The sequence below is a fragment of the Chiloscyllium punctatum genome, chromosome 7 (genome assembly GCF_047496795.1).
Source record: "Chiloscyllium punctatum isolate Juve2018m chromosome 7, sChiPun1.3, whole genome shotgun sequence".
Lineage (NCBI taxonomy): Eukaryota > Metazoa > Chordata > Chondrichthyes > Orectolobiformes > Hemiscylliidae > Chiloscyllium > Chiloscyllium punctatum.
The window spans coordinates 54,507,312-54,530,573 of record NC_092745.1 but is presented as its reverse complement, the minus strand read 5'-3'; the positions used below and the strand labels follow the sequence as shown (position 1 = coordinate 54,530,573).

The 23,262-nt window shown below is 39.5% G+C and overlaps 1 protein-coding gene across 4 annotated transcripts in view; it reads left to right on the top strand.

Annotated features, from left to right (window-relative positions):
* LOC140479657 (discoidin domain-containing receptor 2-like) overlaps positions 1–22,017 on the top strand; it is a 152,240-nt gene extending 130,223 nt beyond the window's left edge. For all 4 annotated transcript variants that reach the window (XM_072573595.1, XM_072573597.1, XM_072573596.1 and 1 more), the window contains 9 exons: positions 39–110; positions 2,144–2,280; positions 6,012–6,219; positions 9,557–9,780; positions 10,297–10,424; positions 15,123–15,320; positions 16,342–16,576; positions 18,090–18,239; positions 20,927–22,017. In XM_072573595.1, coding sequence (XP_072429696.1) covers positions 39–110; positions 2,144–2,280; positions 6,012–6,219; positions 9,557–9,780; positions 10,297–10,424; positions 15,123–15,320; positions 16,342–16,576; positions 18,090–18,239; positions 20,927–21,076 — 1,502 coding nt within the window. In that variant the 3' untranslated portion in view covers positions 21,077–22,017. The remainder of the gene's footprint in view (positions 1–38; positions 111–2,143; positions 2,281–6,011; positions 6,220–9,556; positions 9,781–10,296; positions 10,425–15,122; positions 15,321–16,341; positions 16,577–18,089; positions 18,240–20,926) is intronic.
* The last annotated feature ends 1,245 nt before the right edge of the window (positions 22,018–23,262 follow it).

The following is a 23,262-nucleotide window of genomic DNA, read 5'->3' as shown; positions in this document are numbered from 1 at the left end:
ATGGATACTTATGATGGTACCATTTTTTCTTGTTGCAGACACAGCAATGTACAATACTTCTGGGGTTTATCCAACCATGAAAGTAGACAGCACCACTCACAGTGAAATAGGTAAGTGGCTATCAATTTACCTCATACTTCAGCAGACATTTGAAGAGGAATGTGAGTTAGCGCTGTCTAGTTAATTTTCCAAAATAATGTTTCCTTCAGAAAAAATTTGTTTTTGTTAACATTGTTATGCTGCATCTTTTCCAATATTATTACTAGACAAGTCAGCTCCCAGACTGAATGAATAGGTCACTTTTTTGTTTGGTTTTGTTGTAGTGAGGTTGGCTTTTACTGCACCACGAGTACATAATGCAAAAGGCTTGGTTGTATTTGTAAAAGTGAAGTTTATTATACAAAAAGTTGAAGTTATGGGCGGCACGGTGGCACAGTGGTTAGCACTGCTGCCTCGCAGCGCCGGAGACCTGGGTTCAATTCCCGCCTCAGGCGACTGACTGTGTGGAGTTTGCACATTCTCCCCGTGTCTGCGTGGGTTTCCTCCGGGTGCTCCGGTTTCCTCCCACAGTCCAAAGATGTGCAGGTCAGGTGAATTGGCCATGCTAAATTGCCCGTAGTGTTAGGTAAGGGGTAGATGTAGATGTAGATGTAGATGTAGATGTAGGGGTATGGTTGGGTTACGCTTCGGCGGGGCGGTGTGGACTTGTTGGGCCGAAGGGCCTGTTTCCACGCTGTAAGTAATCTAATCTAATCTAATCTAATCTAATAAAATAGAATATACCAAACTATTTACACACAAGTTTAAAGATTACACAACACACGGTAAGCTAAAATCCCACTAATACCAACAGCACTTTGTTACAGTATTCAAACACAAAAAAGAGATTTCCCTTCTCTATTACATAAACTGTTCGACTTAACCGTGGCTTTAATTCTCTGTTTTGAGAATCTTACCGTTTCCTCCTTGGAATCTCATACAAGTGAGCCTTGACTTTCCCAGCTTCTAATAACCTATTAAGGGTTTTAACTAAACACTTTTAGTCTGGATCTTAAACACTAAGATAGTCTATTTCTAATACTTCTAAATCACCTTGCTTTCACAGAAACAACTACTTTACATATCCAACTTCAGCCATGGCTCTCTAAATCTGCTAAACTAAAACTCAAAAAATGTTTCCAAGCTGTCGGTGTTTTACCTAATGAAAAGAAAATATCAATGTCTAACCTTCTAACTCAGAGTGTAAAGCACAACCGTTTAGATTGTTTGCATGTAAAAACTCTCCAGTTGTAAACAAATTCCTATCAGCCTCCAAGAGCTCGCTCTCTCAGATTGTTTTTAAAAGAAATCACCATGACTACAGAAATAATTACAGTTTAATCATTAATCCCTTTGCAAACATAGACCAAAACTGCATACGACTAATCTAAACCCTAAAATAAATTATATTGAAATAACAATACGTTACACCTTAAATCAGAACATGCATTTCAGAGTGTGTGTTTGGTACCGCCATATGATGACTGCCCTTGGATAATTCTTCATTGTTTCTTTCTGATTTCATCAAGTCAAAAATCACACGACACTGGGTTATAGTCCAGCAGGATTTTTGATTTTGTCCATCCTGGTCCAACACCGGCACCACCACATCATGATTTCATTAAATAATAGCAGCACTTTGAGAAATATCCCAATTGTCAGGATCTTCCATTGCTGCAGGAATTAGGTGCTCATGTGTAGTTTATTGTCATGTCAATGTGCTTTGGCTATAGGAGGTCTGTTCCCCACTTTACTGCACCGTTGTAACAATAGTTCTTGCACTCTAAGAGGTAAAGCCACAATAGTCTCAAAAGACCATATTCCCTCATTCGGTCACCATGTCTCAGGCCTGGGGCGAGGTTGAGGAGGTAGGACCTCAGTCAGAGTGGGATTTGAACCCGTAGTGTTGCCATCATGCTGCATCACAAACAGTGCAACTAACTGAGCTATCAAGCTCTACATTTATATGAAATTGGTGCCTATTGGCATCAGAGGTGCATGCATGTTATTTAGGCCTGGTCAAATGTGTTTGAAAGTTTACATATTCTCATTCCATTTTGTGGAATCGGCATAACAATCCCTATTTTCCCCATTGTATTCTCAGACATCAACCCAACGCACAAAGTGGATGACAGCAACACAAGAATCCTCATTGGCTGCTTGGTGGCTATTATTTTTATCCTTGTTGCCATCATCGTCATCATCCTTTGGCGGCAGTTTTGGCAGAAGATGCTGGAAAAGGTTTTAATATCTTTACTGAAGTTTTTTTTCCACCAGCTCTACTTTAGGAGCATCTAATGGTATTTTATTTCCCTTCTGCTTGAGATGTTGTGAATGGGAAAACAGGAGTCAATTTGTCAATGAAGTAATGAAAAAACAGGAATAAATGCAGTGGGCAAATGAAAAATTCTGGAAATGAACAGTAGCTCAGTAAACGTGAGGGAAGTAGGCAAACATTTCTGCTGGAACACTGACCAGCACTTACCATTCTGACCAAGATATTGACTCATTTTAGGGATCCACCTTCCTTATCCAATGATGCACTGTGCACTTCCAGCATTTTCTGGTTTCCCCATCACCATCCAGTGTCAGATTAAAAACTGTGCTCTAGAATTTGTGATGAAAAGTGATTCATGAATCAGCTGCAATTCCACATGACAGAAGTTCAAGGAACAAGTAGCCCTGTTATTGTAAAGATAGTCAGTTCTTGTGACTCTGGTTTTGATACTGGCAGGGCCTCTGCACTGCTCAGACAAAAGGTCACAGCTCAGACAGAAGCTTGGTCACTAAGTTTCTGCAAGTCTTTTGTCTACTGGAGACATCATGCCATACCAGTCTTGACTGAACATCCGCTACAAGGTGTTATTTATTATTTAGTGGTAACAAATTCCTAAATTTAAGCAAAGACCTCCTCATTTGCTGAATTTCAGGTGATATGTTTGCCACTTAGTGTATAGAGGGTTCATGCCTCAGTAATGTGCAGCATTGTTTGTGTCTCTTTGTAAGTGCAAAAAGGGTTTGTACTGAGGCCGCAGTGGTGGACATTGGCTACATAGGAGCCCTGCGTCATTCAAAGCTGATTAGCAAACCTCACTCTCACAGCAGAAGCCAAACAGGTGGGGGGTTTGTCACAAGAAACTTATTAGTGACCTGTGTTTTCCATTCCTTGATCCAAAGGACAACTGCTGGTGGATCTTGCTTATGGAGGGTGCTCCATAGGTTGGGGTGTAGTTTAGATGAACAGGTTATTGTGGAGTGTAAATGAAGTGCAGCACAAATTCTTTCAACCAGTTTTTATCAGCATCAGAAGTCACATGACACCAAGTTATAATCCAATAGGCTTATTTGAAATCACAAGCTTTTGGAGCACTGCTCCTTCTTCAGGTGGAGTGAAGGACTCCGCCTGAGGAAGGGACAGTGCTCTGAAAGCTTGTGATTTCAAATAAACCTTTCGGACTATAACCTGGTGTCGTGTGAATTCAGATCTTGTCCACCTCAGTGCAATACCAGCACCTCCACATCACAGTTCTTGTCAGTCAGCAGTCTATCCACTTCCAAGTGACTGAGGAATGAGAACCTTCAATGATATAGCTCCGAGAATTAGAGGTCATGCATTAGCATAAATTGAGGATTGGTTACTATATAGAAGACAAAGAGTCGGAATTAATGGATCTTTTTCAGTTTGGAAAGATAGAACTGATGGAATGTCACAAGGATCCATCTTAGGGCCTCCATTACTTACTGTCTATATTAATGACTTGGAGCAGGGGTAATGTATCCAAATTCGCTGTTGATCACAAATGGCAGATTGTGATGAGGACAAAGGAATCTGCAGGGAGATATAGATATGTTGAGTGAGTTGGCAAAACCTTAGTAGATGGAGTTTAATGATGGAAAGTGTGAGGTCATGCACTTTGGTATGTAACTTCAAAAGGCAGACTATTATTTAAGTGAAGGGAGACACCAAAAAGGAATCTGGAGGGGTGTCCTTGTGCATTAAACCCAAAATGTTAGAACTCAGTTCCTCATGTAATTAAGAAGGCAAATGGAAATTTCACCTTTATTGTAAGGGATTTGAGTGCATACCTGCAGTTTTGTATACAGTTCATCCTCCTATTTAAAAAATATATATGTTAGCAATGGAAGTTATTCAAAATAGATTTATCAGGCTGATTCTTGGGGTGATGGGGATGATTTATCAAGAACAGCTAAATAGGTTAGGCCTCTATTCGCAGGAGTTCAGAAAAAAGATTCTAGAAAAAAATCCATTTTGAAATGTACAAGATTCTGAGGGGGCTTAACAGGATAGATGTTAAGATATTTCCACTCATGGTGGAATCTCAAACTAGGGGACATAGTTACAGAATAAGGGGGCACTTATTTAAGACAGAGATGCAAAGGAATTCCTTCTCCCAGAAGGTTGTGAATCTCTGGAATTTTCTACTCTTAAGAGTTGTGGAGGCTAGATCACAACGATGTAGATAAATATTTGAAATATCAGGGAGTTAAGGGCTATGCTGAGCTGGCAGGGAAGAGGAATTGAGGCAAATGAACACTACCCTAACCCACCATCACCTATCTCAACTCTTCCACAGTTGCCAAATTATCAGATTACATATCTGACATCAGGTGCAAGAGGAGCAAAAAATTCCACAAAGTAACGAGAAGACTGAAGCCAGCAGCTCTGGTCACTGGCTGCAAACTCTGTTCCCTCATTACTGATTCTTCTTCCCTGACGCTGATCTCGACTATCCATAATCTCTGCACTATATTTGACTCAGACATGAGTTTTCAACCGCATATTCACTTTGGCAAAATTTTTCTCATTTCCAGCTCTGTGACACACCATCTCCTACATTACCTCGGCTGCTTTCCTGCTGAAACCCTTACTCAGTTCCTGGTTACCTCTGGGTGCTCCGGTTTCCTCCCACAGCACCAAAGATGTGCAGGTCAGGTGAACTGGCCATGTTAAATTGCCCGTAGTGTTAGGTAAAAGGGGTAACTGTAGGGGAATGGGTGGGTTGCGCTTCGGCAGTTCGGTGTGGACTTGTTGGGCCGAAGGGCCTGTTTCCACACTGTAAGTAATCTAATCTAATCTAATCTAATCAAACCTGAGAATTCCAATCTACTCAGAAGCCTCCCTGTTTCTACCCTCTGTAAAACTCCAGTCAGACAAAACTCTGCTTCTGCCTTAAATTCCACTCAAATGCCAATCATACATCACTCTTGGTTCCCAGAAAAAGAACAATTTGATTCTAAAATGCTTATCCACCTTTGACCTTGCCCATCCCATGCTCTGTAATTTCCTTCAACTTCCCACCCACTGAAATATCTGTGTTTTTTGAGGTTGACCTCTTGAACATTCACAATTTTAATCAAGCCACCGTTGATCAGCATTCCTTCAGTTGCTGGGAGCCCAAATTCTGAAATACTCTCACTGCACTTCTCTGCCTCCCTATCTCACTTTGATGCATATTAAACCTACCACTCTCCTCATGTAGAGGTGTCTTTTTTTGATTCATTAAGGTCCTGAAAAGTACTTTGGAATGTTATTCTGTGAAAGGAGCTGCATAAATACAAATCGTTATTGTTGGATCCACATTCCTTGAATATTCGTGTCTGACAAAAATCCATCATGTTTTCAGTTGGCTTATCCCCAACAAGAATCTAATCCAATTTCCACTTTTTTCTGAGTGAAGAAGTCCCCAGAGCAACCTCACTCTAATATTTAGGTTATGCCCCCTTGTTCTGGACTGGACTATCAGAGGAAATGGTTATCTACCCTATCAACTCCTATAATCATCTTAGGCACTTCATTAGAAAAATCCATCTAGTTACTTAAGCTCAGGGAAACACAGGCATCAGTAACAGCTTCCACACCAATTGACAGACTATATGAACTGTACATATAGCTAGGATGCAGAGTCTGGTGGTATTTGTACAGATTTCATGGAAGACGGCTTCTGTTTCAGGCTTCACGTCGAATTCTGGACGATGAGCTCACAGTGAGCCTCTCACTGCAGAGTGAGACCATTATGATAAACAACAAGTCCTCTCCACCCAGTGAACAAGAATCCAATTCCACATACGACCGGATATTCCCACTTGGACCTGATTACCAGGAACCATCAAAGCTGCTCCGCAAGCTGCCAGAATTTTCCCTGAGTTGGGATGAGCCAGGTGAGAATATTGAAAATGACATAAGCTGCTCAATTCATTGATAGTTTCAGCAAATTGTTTGATATTTAGATAATTGTTTGAGCTTTTTGTTTTGGTGTTTGACTGTGTGTGTGTGTGAGGGTTTCTCTGGATTATTCTGCCATACCATGCGGGATGCCAGATTTCTCCTTGATGTGTTTCCATAATAGCATGACTGAGATCTGGAACTCACCAAAGGAAAGCTAACATTCTCATGGTTTGAAGGCAGTTTCTGTCAGTATTTCTTCCAGTGATATATGATCTAGACAAGATAAAATTGTCTTCACCAAAGGCTTTCTATAGGTATGTCAGGAATAAAAGAATGACTAGGGTAGGAATAGGTCCAGTCAAGGATAGTAGTGGGAAGTTGGGTGTGGAGGCTGAAGAGATTGGGGAGACACTGAATGAATACTTTTCGTCAGTATTCAGTCAGGAACAGGACATTGTTGCCGATGTGAATACTGAGTCACAATTAATTAGAATGGTCGGCTTTGAGGTATGTAGGGAAGAGGTGTTGGAAATTCTGGAAAGGGTGAAAATAGATAAGTCCCCTGGGCCTGATGGCATTTATCCTAGGATTCTCTGGGAAGCAAGGGAGGAGAATGCAGAGCCATTGGCCTTGATTTTTATGTCCTCGTTGTCTACAGGAATAGTGCCAGAAGACTGGAGGATAGCAAATGTGGTTCCCTTGTTCAAGAAGGGGAGTAGGGATAACGCTAGTAACTATAGGCCGGTGAGCCTCACTTCTGTTGTGGGCAAAGTCTTAGAGAGAATTGTAAGGGATAGTATTTATGAACATCTGGATAGGAATAATGTGATCAAGGATAGTCAGTATGGTTTTGTGAAGGGCAGATCGTGCCTCACAAACCTTATTGAATTCTTTGAGAAGGTGACTAAGGAGGTGGACGCGGGTAAAGTGGTAGATGTGGTGTATATGGATTTTAGTAAGGTTTTTGATAAGGTTCCCCATGGTAGGCTACTGCAAAAAATATGGAGGTATGGCATTGAGGGTGAGTTGGAGGTTTGGATTAGGAATTGGCTGGCTGGAAGAAGACAGAGGGTAGTAGTTGATGGTAAAGGTTCATCTTGGAGTGCAGATACTAGCGGTGTTCCGCAAGGATCTGTTTTGGGACCATTGCTGTTTGTCATTTTTATAAATGACCTGGAGGAGGGGCTAGAAGGTTGGGTGAGCAAGTTTGCGGATGATACGAAAGTCGGTGGAGTTGTTGACAGTGAGGAAGGATGTGTCAGGTTACAGCGGGATATAGATAAGCTGCAGAGCTGAGCAGAAAGGTGGCAAATGGAGTTCAATGTGGGTAAGTGTGAGGTGATTCACTTTGGTATGAGTAACAAAAAGATGGGGTACTGGGCTAATGGTCGGATACTTGGTAGTGTGGATGAGCAGAGGGATCTTGGTGTCCATGTACACAGATCTCTGAAAGTTGCCACCCAGGTAAATAGTTTGGTGAAGAAGGCAAATGGCGTACTGGCTTTTATTGGTAGAGGAATTGAGTTCCGGAGTCCTGAGGTCATGTTGCAGTTGTATAAGACTCTGGTGGGCCGCATCTGGAGTATTGTGTGCAGTTTTGGTCGCCATACTATAGGAAGGATGTGGAGGCACTGGAATGGGTGCAGAGGAGGTTTACCAGGATGTTGCCTGGTATGGTAGGAAGATCGTATGAGGAAAGGCTGAGGCACTTGGGGCTGTTTTCATTGGAGAAAAGAGGTTTATGGGTGACTTGATAGAGGTGTACAAGATGATTAGGGGTTTAGATAGGGTTGACCATGAGAACCTTTTTCCACATATGGAGTCAGCTATTATGAGGGGGCATAGCTTTAAATTAAGGGGTGGTAGGTATAGGACAGATGTTAGGGGTAGATTCTTTACTCAGCGAGTTGTGAGTTCATGGAATGCCTTGCCAGTAGCAGTGGTGGACTCTCCCTCTTTATGGGCATTTAAACGGGCATTGGATAGGCATATGGAGGATAGTGTAGGTTAGGTGGGCTTGGATCGGCGCAACATCGAGGGCCAAAGGGCCTGTACTGCACTGTATTTTTCTATGTTTTCTAAATAAGAACAGTGCTAGTGATCTGAAAAAATTGTTGAGACTACACAACAGACCTGAAAAGAAAAAGTGATAAATAGCTGAGTGTGTCATAGTATAGTGATTATGTTATTTGATAAGTTGTCAAGAGATAGGACTTAAAATCCCATCACTGGAGTGGCTATTTTCTAATCAACCTGTACAGATATGTTATTACACACCTCTGGGGCAGATGAGATTTGAACCGACTCTTCCTGGCTTAGACTTAGGAATACTACCACTGTGACACAACAATTGTAACTGGATATTTAAGTTTAGTTAATTAAATAAACGTGGAATGAAAAGTTGATATCAATGGTGTAACCAATAGGTAGGCATAAAACCTAATTAATTCTCTATTAATGTGCCATCTTTACCTGGTCTGGCTTACATGATCCTCCAAATCCACAGCAGTGTGATTTTTTTTCTTGACTGCCATCCACTCAGTTGTCAGTACCACCTTGTCAAAAGCAATTATGTATCAGCAATAAATCAGCCTAGGGATTCCCATATCCTGTTAAAGAATCAACAAGGAACTTGAGAAAAACACTCTCCATTTCTTTATTGATGAACAATTTTTTTCAACGAAAAGGTTCATTTCATTTGCAGATCTTTGTGGTGTGCATCAATTTATTCAGAAGGTACACCAGCTTCTGGAGAAAGGGTTAACAATTTTTCTAAGTTTTTTAAGCAAAAGTGCTATATGTCGTTTTCATGATGACAATGGCACAGCCCCCAGTGATATCTCAATAAAAGCAAGTTATATTCATTTGGCACGATTAATGTAATTAAACATTTTTTTACAAAACAAGGCCGCTAAAAGTTTCTTAAAGGAGGGAAATGAGGAGGAGAGGTTTACAGGGGGAATTTCAGAAGGCATGACCACCAATGGTAGGGTGATTAAAACTGGGGACACTCGAGGCCAGAATTAGAAATGTGCAGATACCTTAGACAGTTGTGGAGCTGGATGAGATTCGAGAATAAGGGAGGGGTGAGGCTATGGAGGGATTTAAAAACATGGATAAGTATTTTAAAATCAAGAGTGACATTGTTCAGGAGCAAATATGTTACCAAGTAATCAGAAAATGGTTTGCATGCACTTCTACACAGCCAGCTGTCTCTCCAAGGCACCAATTTCAAATTGGGGATTTTAAAAAATTTTTCTCATCTTAAACATTGAAGTGAAATATGTATTGCAGAGGGATTGAGTAAAATGTTTTTTTTCCTCTCCTCAGGGTGTAGCAGTGATTATGCAAAACCACTTGGAGCACCGCAGGATAATGTGCCACATTATGCCGAGGCTGATATTGTGAACCTGCAGGGTGTCACTGGGAGTAACACTTATTCTGTACCTGCCGTGACCATGGACTTACTGTCTGGTAAAGATATAGCTGTGGAGGAGTTCCCACGTAAACTGCTGACACTTAAAGAGAAACTTGGAGAGGGACAATTTGGGGAGGTTAGTAGAATGTTTAAGCTAGTGTTAACCATTGAACTGGAGCATAGAAACATAAAGAAGCAGGACATTCAGCCTCCTGTGTCTGCTCAACTGGATCTGAGTTTATTTGTACTTGGACTCAAATTTCCTACCTGTACCTTTTTTTCCTTGTTACCTACTGTCAAACAAATAACCTACCTGTCTTGGTTTCAAGAGTTTCACGATTGCACAAAACAATCTGTTTTGTGACAAATACTTCCTGATTTTGTTTCTGAATGGCCTCACTCTACTATTAAGATGATGGGCAGAATTTAATGTTATGCCCTGAGGACATTTAGTCGTGGGTTGAGGCAAGGGACAGTTATAATGATACAAATAGTGTAAGGTATCAACAAGGAGATAATGTGTGATACCATCATTTTTGTAGTGTGTTGGTTGGCTGTAATTTAAAGAACACTGCATGAACCATACCCTCAATGTCAAAATCACCATTGTCTTAGTGTAAAATTATAAGCTTCAAATTCTGATCTGTTCAAGGTTCACCTTTGTGAAGCAGAAGGGATGCAAGAATTCATAGACAAGGAGTTTCCATTTGACATTTGCGTCAATCAGCCAGTGTTGGTTGCTGTAAAAATGCTACGGTCAGATGCTAACAAGAATGCCAGGTGAGTGCTACTTCACTCCAAAATCTTTTCCAAGAACCTTGCTGGGATTTCACCATCACCACTACTAAAATTATAAGCACATTGTCCTTTGGTCTCAATTTGTTAACATTTATTCAGGTCACAGATGAAATTCTTAGCTATGCCTGGGGGCGGCACGGTGGCTCAATGGTTGCCTCACAGCACCAGGGACCTGGGTTTGATTACCGCCTCGGCGACTCTCTGTGTGCAGTTTGCACGTTCTCCCCATGTCTGTGTGGGTTTCCTCCCACAATCCAAAGATGTGCAGGTTATGTGAATCGGCTATGCTAAATTGCCCATAGTGTTCAGGGATGTGTAGGTTAGGTGCATTAGTCTGGAGTAAATGTAGAGTAGTAGGGGAATGGGTCTGGGTGGGTTAATCTTTGCAGGGTCAGTGTGTACTTGTTGGGCTGGAGGGCCTGCTTCCACACTGTAGGGATTCTATGATTCTAAGAATGAGGATCTTTTGGAAAAGCTACAATAAACAAATTGTTTTCCTTAGTTCCATATTTTACTAATCTGCTATATTTGTATTTGAGAGAGGTTGGTAAATACTGCAGGGATCTTTCCATGCCAGCAAACATTACTTTTTATTTAAAATAGCTGCCCTGCAATACTGCCATATCCTTCTGCTTTGTTTGTCCCAATTGGATTAAATCCATCTGTACAGCCCTAGTGATTTAATTTGACAAGACACTGGTCCTAGCATGGTTTAAGTGAAACCATTTCCACTGGAATGGCTGCCTTCCATCCCTGTACTGGTTACAGTGCCTCATGAATTAAACCCTTTCCGCCCAAACCAATCTTCCAGCTATGTATTAACCTCCTTCATTTTACTTACACTATGCCATGTATCCATAGCTTAGGTCCACAGATCATTGTGCCAAAGTTTCTACTTTCTAATTTAGATCCTAACTGTTCAAATTCTTTGAAAATTGTAACTTACTCTAAAATAAAACACCAGAATTAATGTAATACTAGACAGGATGAGCTTTTTTGTAAAAGAGAGAAGAAATGTCTAGAGACCTAAATTCAAATTGATAACCTTACTTATACTTCCAGACTGAAATATTCATCAATTGTACTCAGCAACCAGCTGTTTTCCCTGTACTGCCATCACATTGTGGTTTGTGATTACCAGTCTCACGGCAGGCCAGCCTCTCAATCCACCCTCCTGCTCACCTCTCATGCTGGAAACTTGACTTCCTGCAATAAACTTTACTTAGAACAACTCTTACTCGCTCTGCACTGAATTCCTGCTTTCAATCAAATTCTTAGATGTTAATATAGGAGCAGGAATAGGTCATTTGGCCCTTTGAGCCTGCGCCATGATTGATTATGATCATGGCTGACCATCCAATTCAATGGCCTGGTCCTACTTTTCTCCCATATCCTTTGATCACTGTTGCTCCAAGTGTTATGTCCTTCTTGAATTCAAACAGTGTTTTGTCCTCAACTGCTTTCTGTGGTAGTGAGTTACACAGGCTTACCTCTCTCTGGGTGAAGAGATCACTGAACCTTTTTCTCACTCAGGAGAAGTCCCCATTCAAACTGACCAATTGCCTTGCTGACCTTAGAGTGAAAAACCTCCTTTCTTAAATGGAACTACTCTGAGTCATGTCTTAGCTACAATAATCAGTCTTGCACTTAGACAGCGGACTTAGGTGATTGAATGATCAGGCAGGCCTCTTTCAAATAGGCTATTTTACCTTAGCTAAGGTAAATCCAAATCTGTCCAAATCTGACTTTGAAAAGATAGATTGATTGAATACCCAGTTTGAACTAAATTTCCAGATATACTCATTTGGCCTTTGTCTCATTCAGATGAAGTCTCCATTCACATGGACAGTACACCCTCACTGGATGCTGCCACTAAGCTAAAAGACATTCACCCTACCATTTTTAGATCTGATTCCACCACTGGATAAGATTTGGTAAATAATTCCAAGTGTGCTAAGACTTACATCAACAAACAATTTACATTGTCAGTCAGACTTACTGTTTGTTGTACCTGTACCTACTCATAGATACATATGTTAATATACAGGGCCCTGATCTTTAAATACAGAAAATACATGTACATGTGCTTTGTCTGATTTAAATGAACAAAATAGATTACAGCCATTACTTGGTTCATTCATCAGGCATCAAAGCCTTGACCAAAGTTAACCTGCCTGGTTTATACATAAATAAAGCTTGACATTTAATTGTCTAACTGGTGCACTCTCCATTCCAATTCCTTCATCAATCACAGTCCACATGCCAAATAATGTCTTCAACAATATTAGATTAGATTAGATTACTGACAATGTGGAAACAGGATATTAAACAATGAGTGTTATTCCTGTATAATATAAAATACTTTACATTGGAATTCTCACAAATGTCCAGTCAAATGCAAGATGAAAAGTGTAACCTTTTACAACAGTATTCAGATTCTGTACTATGAAACAACTAAGTAATAGGGAATACCTTCTCATCAATTGTACATCATTAATGAGGAGAAAATCTCTGAGGCACTTTACAGACACAATGGCAAATAGGGGAAAAAGATTGTGAGGCAAGACCAGACATTTAATGGAAGCAATGGGTTTTAAGAATCACCTTAAAGGGGAGTGTGATGGTGTGAGAGGATTCAGGAGGGAACTCGAAACTGGCGGCTAAAAACAAGTGACCACTAGTAATTGGAAAGAAAAGTGGAGCATGGATGTGAAGCAGACTCTTGAGAAATTAGGAGCTTTGAATTGAGTGGGACTTGACACAGATTGCAAAGACTAAATGAGATTAATTAAAGGAGAAATCATGAAGTAACATTATCAGTAACTAAAACATTTCAGTTTTCTAAGTTCATTTGATCACTTCTTAAAGTAAAAAGGGAATAATCTGTATTTTCCCTTAGAAAAATCAAATTATTGAGAATGTTTTCTTAATTTTTATTGACTGCCTTTAAAAATTAACTTAAATGAAACATTACTTCTGCAAACATGAAATTCAATTAATCATTTCTTTTCTGTTGGGTGTTAACTATGATCTTTCCATTCCAATAATAAAATAACGTTGAGGTTTTATTATGGTGCAGTTTTTTCCAAGTCCTGCATTCAAGGCCTTAGCAATAATTTTCAACTTCTGGTAAGGTGTCAGAGCTGATCACTCACCCAGGCTAAAATTCAATGGTATGTTAATTAGTTTTGTCCTGGAAAGGGTGAGTGAATAGATTATCCACAAAATTATCATCCAGGCAATAAAAATGGACGACAACTCTCAATGAAGCCCTAATTGATGTCTAGAACCATTGAAACTCTCCACTACATCACTAGCAACAACCTTTAACTAGTAGTGTGTCCCAGGCAAATTGAAACAACTTTATTTAAATAAATGTGATGCTAAACAGTACAAGGTGATATTAGAACTGGTGACAAAGAAGTTCAGTTCAGGTTGTGGATTTTAGGAAGCATTTAAAGGAAAATGAGAGAGAGGCATACAATTTTATGGAGGGAATTCCACACCTTAGAAGTACCTCAAATGACTACTATTTCCTGACAGCCTGAACAATAAACTGTCAACATGTTGTACAACAGTGGAAGCATCACAGGCAAGGCTATACGATACAATAGAGCACAGGAACAGGCCCTTCAGCCCAACAAGCCAGCACCGATTCCTAGTCCTTACTTAGACTTGCTGCATATTGCCCAATGCAGTATTCATCTCACATTCATATGTCTATCAAGGTACACCTTAAATGCTGCTAATATGCCTGTTTCCACCACTTCCACCACAGGGCATTTCAGGCAATTACCGCCCTCTATGTGAACACTTTTCCCTGCACTTCTCCCCTAAGCTTTCCCCCTCTAACCTTGAGCTTGTGCCATCTTGTAGTTGATGTTTCCACCCTGGGAAAATGTCTCTGCTATCCACTACATCTATAATTTTGTAGACCTCTCCCAGGTGACCCCTGAACCTCCATCTTTCCAAGGAAAACAATCTGAGTTTATCCAACCACTCCTCATAACTGAAACTTTCCAGAACAGGCAACATCCTGGTAAACCTTCTAAAACTTCTCTGCACCCTCTCCAATGCATCTATGTCCTTCTGGTAATGTGGCGACCAGAACTACGCACAATATTCCACATGTGGCCTAACTAAAGTTTTGTACAGCAGTAAAATAACTTAAGAACTTTTATATTTGAGGCCTCAGCTGATTAAGACAACCGTGTTGTGAAATAACTCCAGAGGGGCTGGTATCCCAACACCAAGTCAACCTTTATTGACACGTGGAGAGCCCTTCACACTGACCTGGCTTCCTCAGAGCCAGCTGTCAGAGTGAACAGAACCTCTGACACTCTTTTTATATGTATGAGGTTCAGCTGGCTGACCTTGCTACAATCACTACACACTGTATGCCTTCTTCCTCTGCAGTTATTATCACATGTGTACCTTTCAGGAATTGTTGGGTCTTCCTTCCCCAAACTCTTTCGACACTACAGCCAAATTAACAACCATTTCTGCTGCCCTGATCAGGATCAGCTAATTCAGCATACATCAGGTTTTGAATGTTCCTATTCTGTATAACCGAGAGGTGACAATGCATTCAGAGGCCAATAAATGCTTCTCTGCATCTCATTTGTTATCCAGCATAAAGTATGTTTTATTAAATTTCCAATCATATTTAACCTTCTATAGAAATGACTTCCTGAAAGAAATAAAGATCATGTCACGGCTGAAAGATCCAAACATTATCCGGTTGTTGGCGGTCTGTATCAGAGATGACCCCCTCTGTATGATCACAGAATACATGGAAAATGGGGATCTAAACCAGTTCTTAACTCGCCATGAACCAGAAAGTGTGGAGCCTATGGCAAGCAATGCACCCATTGTAAGGTGAGGCACCTGTAAGCAGTTGTTAAATGTCACTTTCATGCTAGGTATGAGATGTTGTAGCATTACAGTGTGACTAATGTATCTGAACAGCACAGGTAGATCTTAAGGTAAAAACTGGACTCATTCAATGTGAGCAGTTTGAGTAACAGAAACCTTTTCTAAATAAGCTCATGTAGAGATTTTTGGTTTTCTTATTAATATCAAAGTGTATCCTCAAAGCTCAATCATTGAGCTAAAAAAGGGGGCTAATAATATGAACAAATTTAAATTGGTTCTCGATCAGTGGGGGAACTATTCATGAAAGCCATTATATGACATGTTTACCAGTATATTCAGTAGCTGGTATCATTTTGTTTTTCTTTTGTCAAACTTACTGAGTAGCAGTAACTAATTTCCTACGGTTCTGAAATCTTGTTCTGCAGGCTTCTTCTTACATTTATCTACCTACATTGTTCTGAAAATTTAATTTAGCAAGTAGTTTATCAGCCTTGTCTCAATTGGTAGCTATCTTGCCTCTGAGCCACAAAAGTGGGTGCACATCTAAGTCCAGGAGTTTGAGTACAAAAGTGAAGGTTGATACTCCAGCGCAGTGCTGAGGGAGTGAGCCATCTTTCAGATGAGATGCTAAACTAAAATCCTGTACACTCTGTCAGGTAAACATAAAAGTTTCCATTGTATTAAACAAACAAGAACAGGGTTGTTCTTTCCAGTGCCCTGGTCAACATATCACGCAACTAACGTCATAAAGACAAATATTATATTCATTATCACCTTGCTGTTTGTAGGAACTTGCTGTGTGCAAATTGCATATTGTGTTTCCTACATTAAAACAATGACCACACTTCAAAAGTACTCCATTGGCTGTGAAGCGCTTTGGAACATCCGGTGGTCGTGAAAGGCGTTATATAAATGCAAGTCTTCCTTTTCTATTTTAACATCTGCTTTTCATATCTGTTCGACGTATGAAATTTTCTTGAAAACAAAATCTCTTTTCACTTTCCTCTTTTTTTCTAAATCTTAGCTATGCCAACCTCATATTGATGGCCACACAGATAGCTTCTGGCATGAAATACCTTTCCTCCCTCAACTTTGTTCACCGTGACCTTGCCACTCGAAACTGCCTAGTGGGTAAGAATTACACAATCAAGATTGCAGACTTTGGTATGAGCCGGAACCTATACAGTGGAGATTACTATCGAATCCAAGGGCGAGCTGTACTTCCGATTCGTTGGATGTCCTGGGAGAGCATTCTATTGGTGAGCACCTCAGCCCAACAACAGGCAGAAGAATGAAGTCCTTTGTTGTGCACTTATGTCCAATTCAGTAGTGTGCCAGTGTCCTGCATTAGTACTACCTGAATCTGTTTCATTATGTAGAATATACACCATTTACATAACCCTGAGAAGGTTTACCAGACTAAAATGTAGAATGAGCAGATTGCTTTATCAGGAAAGGTTAGAGGTTAGACCTGTATCCTCTACAGTTTTAGTATCAGATGTAACTTAATTGAAACATATAAGATTCTGAGAGGACTTGATAGGCTGGATGTTGAAAGCATGTATTGTGAGAGAATCTTGAAGTTGGGGTCATGGTTTAAAAATAAGAGGGTTGCCCATTCAAGGTAGAGATGAGAAAACAATTTTTCTTCTCAGAGGGTTGTAAATCTTTGCAATTCCCTTCCACAGAAAGAAGTGGATGCAGAATTTCTGAGAATTTTAAAGGCAAAGAAAGATAGATTCTTGATTACCAAGGGGATGAAAGATTATCACGGATATGCAGAAATGTGGAGTTGAGGTTAAAATCGATCTTACTGAATGGCAGAGCAGGCTTGAAGGGCCCAGTGGCTGAACTTTGTTCCTTATTCATATGTTCATCCAAATAAGGAATTTGTCCCAACAGGATCATGCCAATGCTTCTGCTTATCATGAGCCTCCTACATTATCTCAGAGAAATGTGGTAAAATTGAAATGAAAATTAAAGGCATAAAGTAGACAGCAAGTGGGTGAGAAAAGGGAAAATGAAAAGGTAACAAAAGAAGCTTTAACAAGTTAGGAAATCAATGCAACACTACAATATTAAAAAATTTAGGAATGCAGGAAAATGTATTCTATGGATGCATAAATAACTAAAGAAAACCCAAGATAGGATAGGGTCAATACAGAGTACACATAATTTACTCAAAGGTTGTGAAATGGCCGAAATAGCAAATAATTACTTTGCCCTTGTATTTACCAGGAGACTAACGAGGGTCTGATTTTTTTTAACTTGTTCATGGGACGTGAGTGTTCCTGGTAAGGCCAGAATTTATTGTCTATCCTAAATTACACTTGAGAAGGTGGTGTTGAACTGCTTTCTTGAACCAATGCAATATATGCTATGTATGTATGCTCTTGATGCTGTTAGAAAAGGTGTTCCAGGATTTTGATCCAGTGACTATAAAGGACTGGCAATATAATTTCAAAATATGTGAAGCAGGACAGACAAGAAAGATTTTAAAAATTTATGAAAGAAAGTAGGAGGCAAATAGATAAGCTAGTATAATTCAGAGAGGATAAAAGCCTCTGGCAAGGAATGAATGGCTTGTGATTGAAATGCAACTTGCAATAGACAGAAACATGGTCAATAACATCAGATGGAATATTTGGTCATCGATCTGATTATTGCAACTAACAACTAACTACATCTCAGATCTTTTAATTTGTCCTCCGTCACCATTTTTTTAGCGTGTTCATTGTTGCTGATATCTTATTTTGCCTGTTTCTCATTTAGGGCAAGTTTACTACAGCAAGCGATGTATGGGCTTTTGGAGTGACCTTATGGGAGTCTTTGACCTTCTGCCGAGAACAGCCCTACTCCCAACTGTCAGATGAGCAAGTCATTGAAAATACTGGCGAGTTTTTCAGAGATCATGGCAGACAAGTAAGCTTGGGAAGAATCCTTCAAAACTAATCATGTTCAAATACATTTTATTTCTTCTTATTTAGTATATCTGAATATTTTGTGACTTTGCTTTGAGGAGAGTCATGCCAAATTACTGGAACTGCAGATTTCAACTTTATGGTCAGTCCTTTACTTTCCAATCCAACATTGTACCCCACAAAGATACTAACTTGAAACTAAAGCTTCATCTGAAATATGGAATGTCCAATGGTGCTGTTCTCTAGCGAATTATGGTTGCGTAGTCAGTTTGATTTATGTATTAATGTTCTGGAGTGAGACTTGTAATCATCATATGGTTACAACACAAAAGAAGACCATTCGGCACAACATATCCATGCTGACTGTCAGCAAGAGCAACACAAATCACAGCCTTTCAGCTAAAGCAATGCTAGCAGCTGAGCTTAGTAGACGCCCAAAAAGAACAACATGGGAGGCGTGATTACAAACACATTTAAATTAATAAAACTCTTTGTTTCTGTAATAGGTGATATACTTCTAAGTAAGTATGTTGTTAAATCAAAATGAATGAGGTGCATGCTTCCATCAGTCACACACTTACTCACTTTCTCTCTCTCTCTCTCTCTCTCTCTCTCTCTCTCACACACACACACACACACACGCACTCACTTTCTCTCTCTCTCACACACACACACGCACACACACACATATCAGTACTGCTAAAATTAAAGACTTTTGGAACACATGAAAAGCAGCTGGAATTTTTTTTAGCACATAATACAAAAGACAAGGTTGTAGCTCCATCTCAGTGATAAACCTCTAGAATGCAGGATGCCAAAGACCATTGCAGTTTCAAACAAACACTGAAGTGGCATAATTCGGTAGAGAACACCACCATTGGATATTCCATATTTCAGATGAAGCTTTAGTTTCAAGTTATCCCATTAACTTTATCCTGAAAAACAGACCTATAAAAGCCACACCAAATTATGGTGTGGAGGTGCTGGTGTTGGGTTGGCGTGGACAAAGTTAAAAATCACACAACAACAGGTTACAATCCAACAAGTTTATTTGAAAATATTTGAAAGCAGCGCTCCGAAAGCTTGTACTATCAAATAAACCTGTTGGACTATACACTGGTGTTGTGCAATTTTTAACTTTGCACACCAAATTAGGTGATGAAAAGTCAAATGAGAATACCTGATCTGAAAGAACAAGTTATGACTACAACAAAGTACTGAACAGTTTGAAAAATAAAGGGCCTTTCAACATTTTATTAAATCTTCCAAGGAGGACAGATGTAACGTCTTTCTTATCCCAGTTTATTAATATATTTACTATTAAGAAATATTTTTCTAACTCTAAACTCTAATTCTGATCTGCAAAATTGTCATTTCATCAGTAGATAACCTACTGCCACGTTTTTGCCTCTTAATATCAAGTCACCATGAAGTACAGAGAAAGAGCAAAACTTGATCTTATCTTGGGTAATAAAGGGGGGGGGGGCAAATGTCTGTAGGGATAATAGGGGAACACTTTAGATCAAGTGATAATAATTCTACTTGTTGCCAATTTTGGAGAGTTTGAGCTATAGGGGATGGCTGAATAGGCTGGGGCTGGCAAATGAGCCTATATTAATTTAGGGTATCCAGTCAGCATGGACAAGTTGGACTGAAGGGTCTGTTTCTGTGATGTATATGTCTATGACTTTATAAAAGATTGCTGGAAATAGATTCCATATCAGTCAGAATCAGAAAGAGATTCTGTTTCAATGTAACAATCTGGTTTCTAGTTGTCAAAGGCCTCTTGTGTACTTTCAGTGTTTTCTGGATTAAGTTTTCATTATGTATTATTTGAGTAATTAATAATTGGTAGCAGTCCCACTTCTTAGTTAGAAGTTTATGGATTCAAGGCCTACTTTAACAACTCGAACGCAAAATCTGTGCTGACATTCCAGTACATTACTGAGGGTATTCCACATTGTTGGTGGTGTTGTATTTCTAGGAAGATGTTAAACCAAAGATCGTATTTGCTGATACCAAGGAGTCTGCCCTATATGTTCTAGAGAGACGATTGTGCATGTGCTAGTGAATGAGGCTTATTGAAGTGATTGGGTTGGCAAGATCAGGACAGGGCAGGGGATTTTGGGGGGGGAATGTGGATTGATCCAGAAAAAGGGGAGATATGGGGTCTGGGGGAATGCCCACACATCCCGAATGATCCTGAAGGTCTTTGCTGCTGTTGAACCCCAATTCAGTGCTGTGCTTGTGTGAGATGCAACAATGTAGAATGTCTGAAACTGTGAATACATGTTTCTGAATAAGCACACAGGCACTTAAATCATTGGCTCATTTGCCTTAAGGTGAATGCAAAAGATCCCATCACAATACTTTGTAGAAGTCCAACAGAGTTCTCCCTAACACCCTGGTCAATATTTGTCCCTGCATCAATAAGATTATCTGATCATTATCACATTGCTACATCTGAGGGCTTGCTCAACACAAATTGGTTCCACTTATTCCTGAAACACTCACTAACTTCAAAGAATACTACATTGGATGTAAACGTCTTGTGACATTCACAGCTATGAAAGGCATAATGTAAATGTAAGTTTGTGGATCTTTTGTGACATTACCTTTTCTTTTGTAACTAATCAATGCCGTTGGATTTGTTATATTGGTTATCTATCTCTGTTTTGTTGTATGTAGGTTTTTCTCTCTCAGCCTGCAATCTGTCCAGATGGCGTGTATAAACTGATGCTCAGCTGTTGGCGACGTGAACCCAAAACCCGTCCCACATTCCAGGATATTCATCGCATTTTGCAGGAATCTACCATTGCATCTGGGCTGGAGGAATGAGCACAGGGTGAGGGGATGTCAGAACAGTCGTGACTTTAAATACACCTTTTCATGTCTGATTACTATTACGCATTTTGGCGTGTTTAAACTGTGGAGGGTGTGGAATGAAAGCCACAGCTTCCGGTGCTGCCAGATGGAAGCATGTTTGAAAGAGGAAGAAATGAGGAGAATAAATGCAAGGGGAAAGTCTTATCTTCACCATAAAAAGTGGAAATTAGAACTTAATGATACGGCGCTGGACAAACATCCTTATATTCTTGTTCATTTGGACTTCCCATAATTGGGTGAACAAGATAGTGAAAGCAGAGCCATATCAGAGTTGAAGGTTTCTTGGTAAGGTGCGAGGACATGTAGAAAATGAAAGAATAAAAGCAATACCTGTACAGTATTATATATGCAGTAGAAGTTACTTCCTATGGACATCTTTATTCTAAATCTTCTATTCCCATTTTTTAGTTAATACTTAAGAAGAATTTGTAAATGCTGTTCAGAATAAGAGGGACCAAATGTTTGGTAAAGTATTCGGTCTATGAATTTTTAGTGTATGGTTCACAGCAAAGAATATCATGTAGAAACATGGAAAAACTATTTTTAGATTTGTTTTAAAAAGAAGCACTTTTGCTACTAATGTCTAGAAAAAGGCACAATTGTGAATCCTTTCAAAGTGCAATTTATATCCAAGAATAAGATTGCTTTGGCTTAATGACAGATATTACAGCATCAAATTAAGTCTACTAATGCATGTTGTTCTTTGAGTTATGACCAAGCAATAAAGGTGCTGGTTTAATTTCGATATCAAAATGTCTATTGGCAGACTTGTGTCATTGCTTTATTATTTGATTTTGGATATCTGTATATTGTCTAGATGTTTTCATTTTGAGTGCAGTTATCCAACTGTATTTAGATATTTATGCAAATTTTATTAAATATACCTGCAAATATCAATCTTCTCAGTACCATATGTAAGGCTTTTCTTAGTCCTAACTAAGAAAAGGAATATGTCCCAGATTTTAGAGTTCTGACCCAAGAATTGCAAGAATGAAATCACACTCAAAAGATTTAGTTAACCAAACAAGATTATTATTCTTTTTCAAAATATAAAGCGTTCAGTACATTACTCAACAAACAAAAGGGTGCATTGAATTATTGAGTTTGTTTCTACGAATCATTCATAACTTGTCCATTCACCATTGGTTATAGACATAGAACAGTACAGCACAGAACAGGCCCTTCAGCCCACGATGTTGTGCCGACCACTGATTCTCATGTATGCACCCTCAAATTTCTGTGACTATATGTATGTCCAGTAGTCTCTTAAATGTCCCCAATGACCTTGCTTCCACAACTGCTGGTGGCAACGCATTCCATGCTCTCACAGCTCTCTGTGTAAAGAGAGTTATATTCGACAGTGATTGACCAAATTGCCTCTCTATGTTGACTGCAATCTAGAGTGTTTTATATAGTTTAAGTTCCATAAGCACATGATTTGTTGTTGGTCAATCTTTAACTTCTGATATTCTTTAGCTAAATGCAATTAAGGTTGATAAACTTGACCATTTTTCAGATATGAACCCTGACTGCTTTGTTTTTTCGCTAGTAATTAGTTCTGCTTATCAAGTCCCTGAACACTGACAAAAGTTCAGTGTTAACATCCTTCAAGGAGTACTTCTAGTCTCTTTCCTTTTCTGTTGTCTTCTGATAACAAAGTGTGACTCCCATGTGAAAGAATTACTTCAACATTGTACAGTCCAACAAGTTTAGGCAAAACAAATTGGATTGCCTGTGCAAGTCTCAACCGTAAGCTATGGCTCTTTCTACAAATTCCATATCCTATACTTGCTTCAGCAGAAGGACGTCATATTCACAAAGTTCCATATATACATAAGTACTCAGATGCAATTTTGTTGCAGATGGACACATGCTTGCACATGTAAGTATACAATTGAACATACACATGCAAAATACATTTTAATGCAGATGAAAAAGTTGGGTTCACACAACTTACTGGAGATTTTTTTCTGTCATCTGATGCCTGGTGAGGAGCAGAAGCCTACAAGGGTGAAAATGGATAGGCATCTAAGGCTTGAAGACGATGGAGTGGGTAGTTAGAACTGGTGACTCTGAGAAGTGAAACATACTGGCAAAACATTTTCTTTTTTTTAATTGGGCCATAAGAAAAATGCATT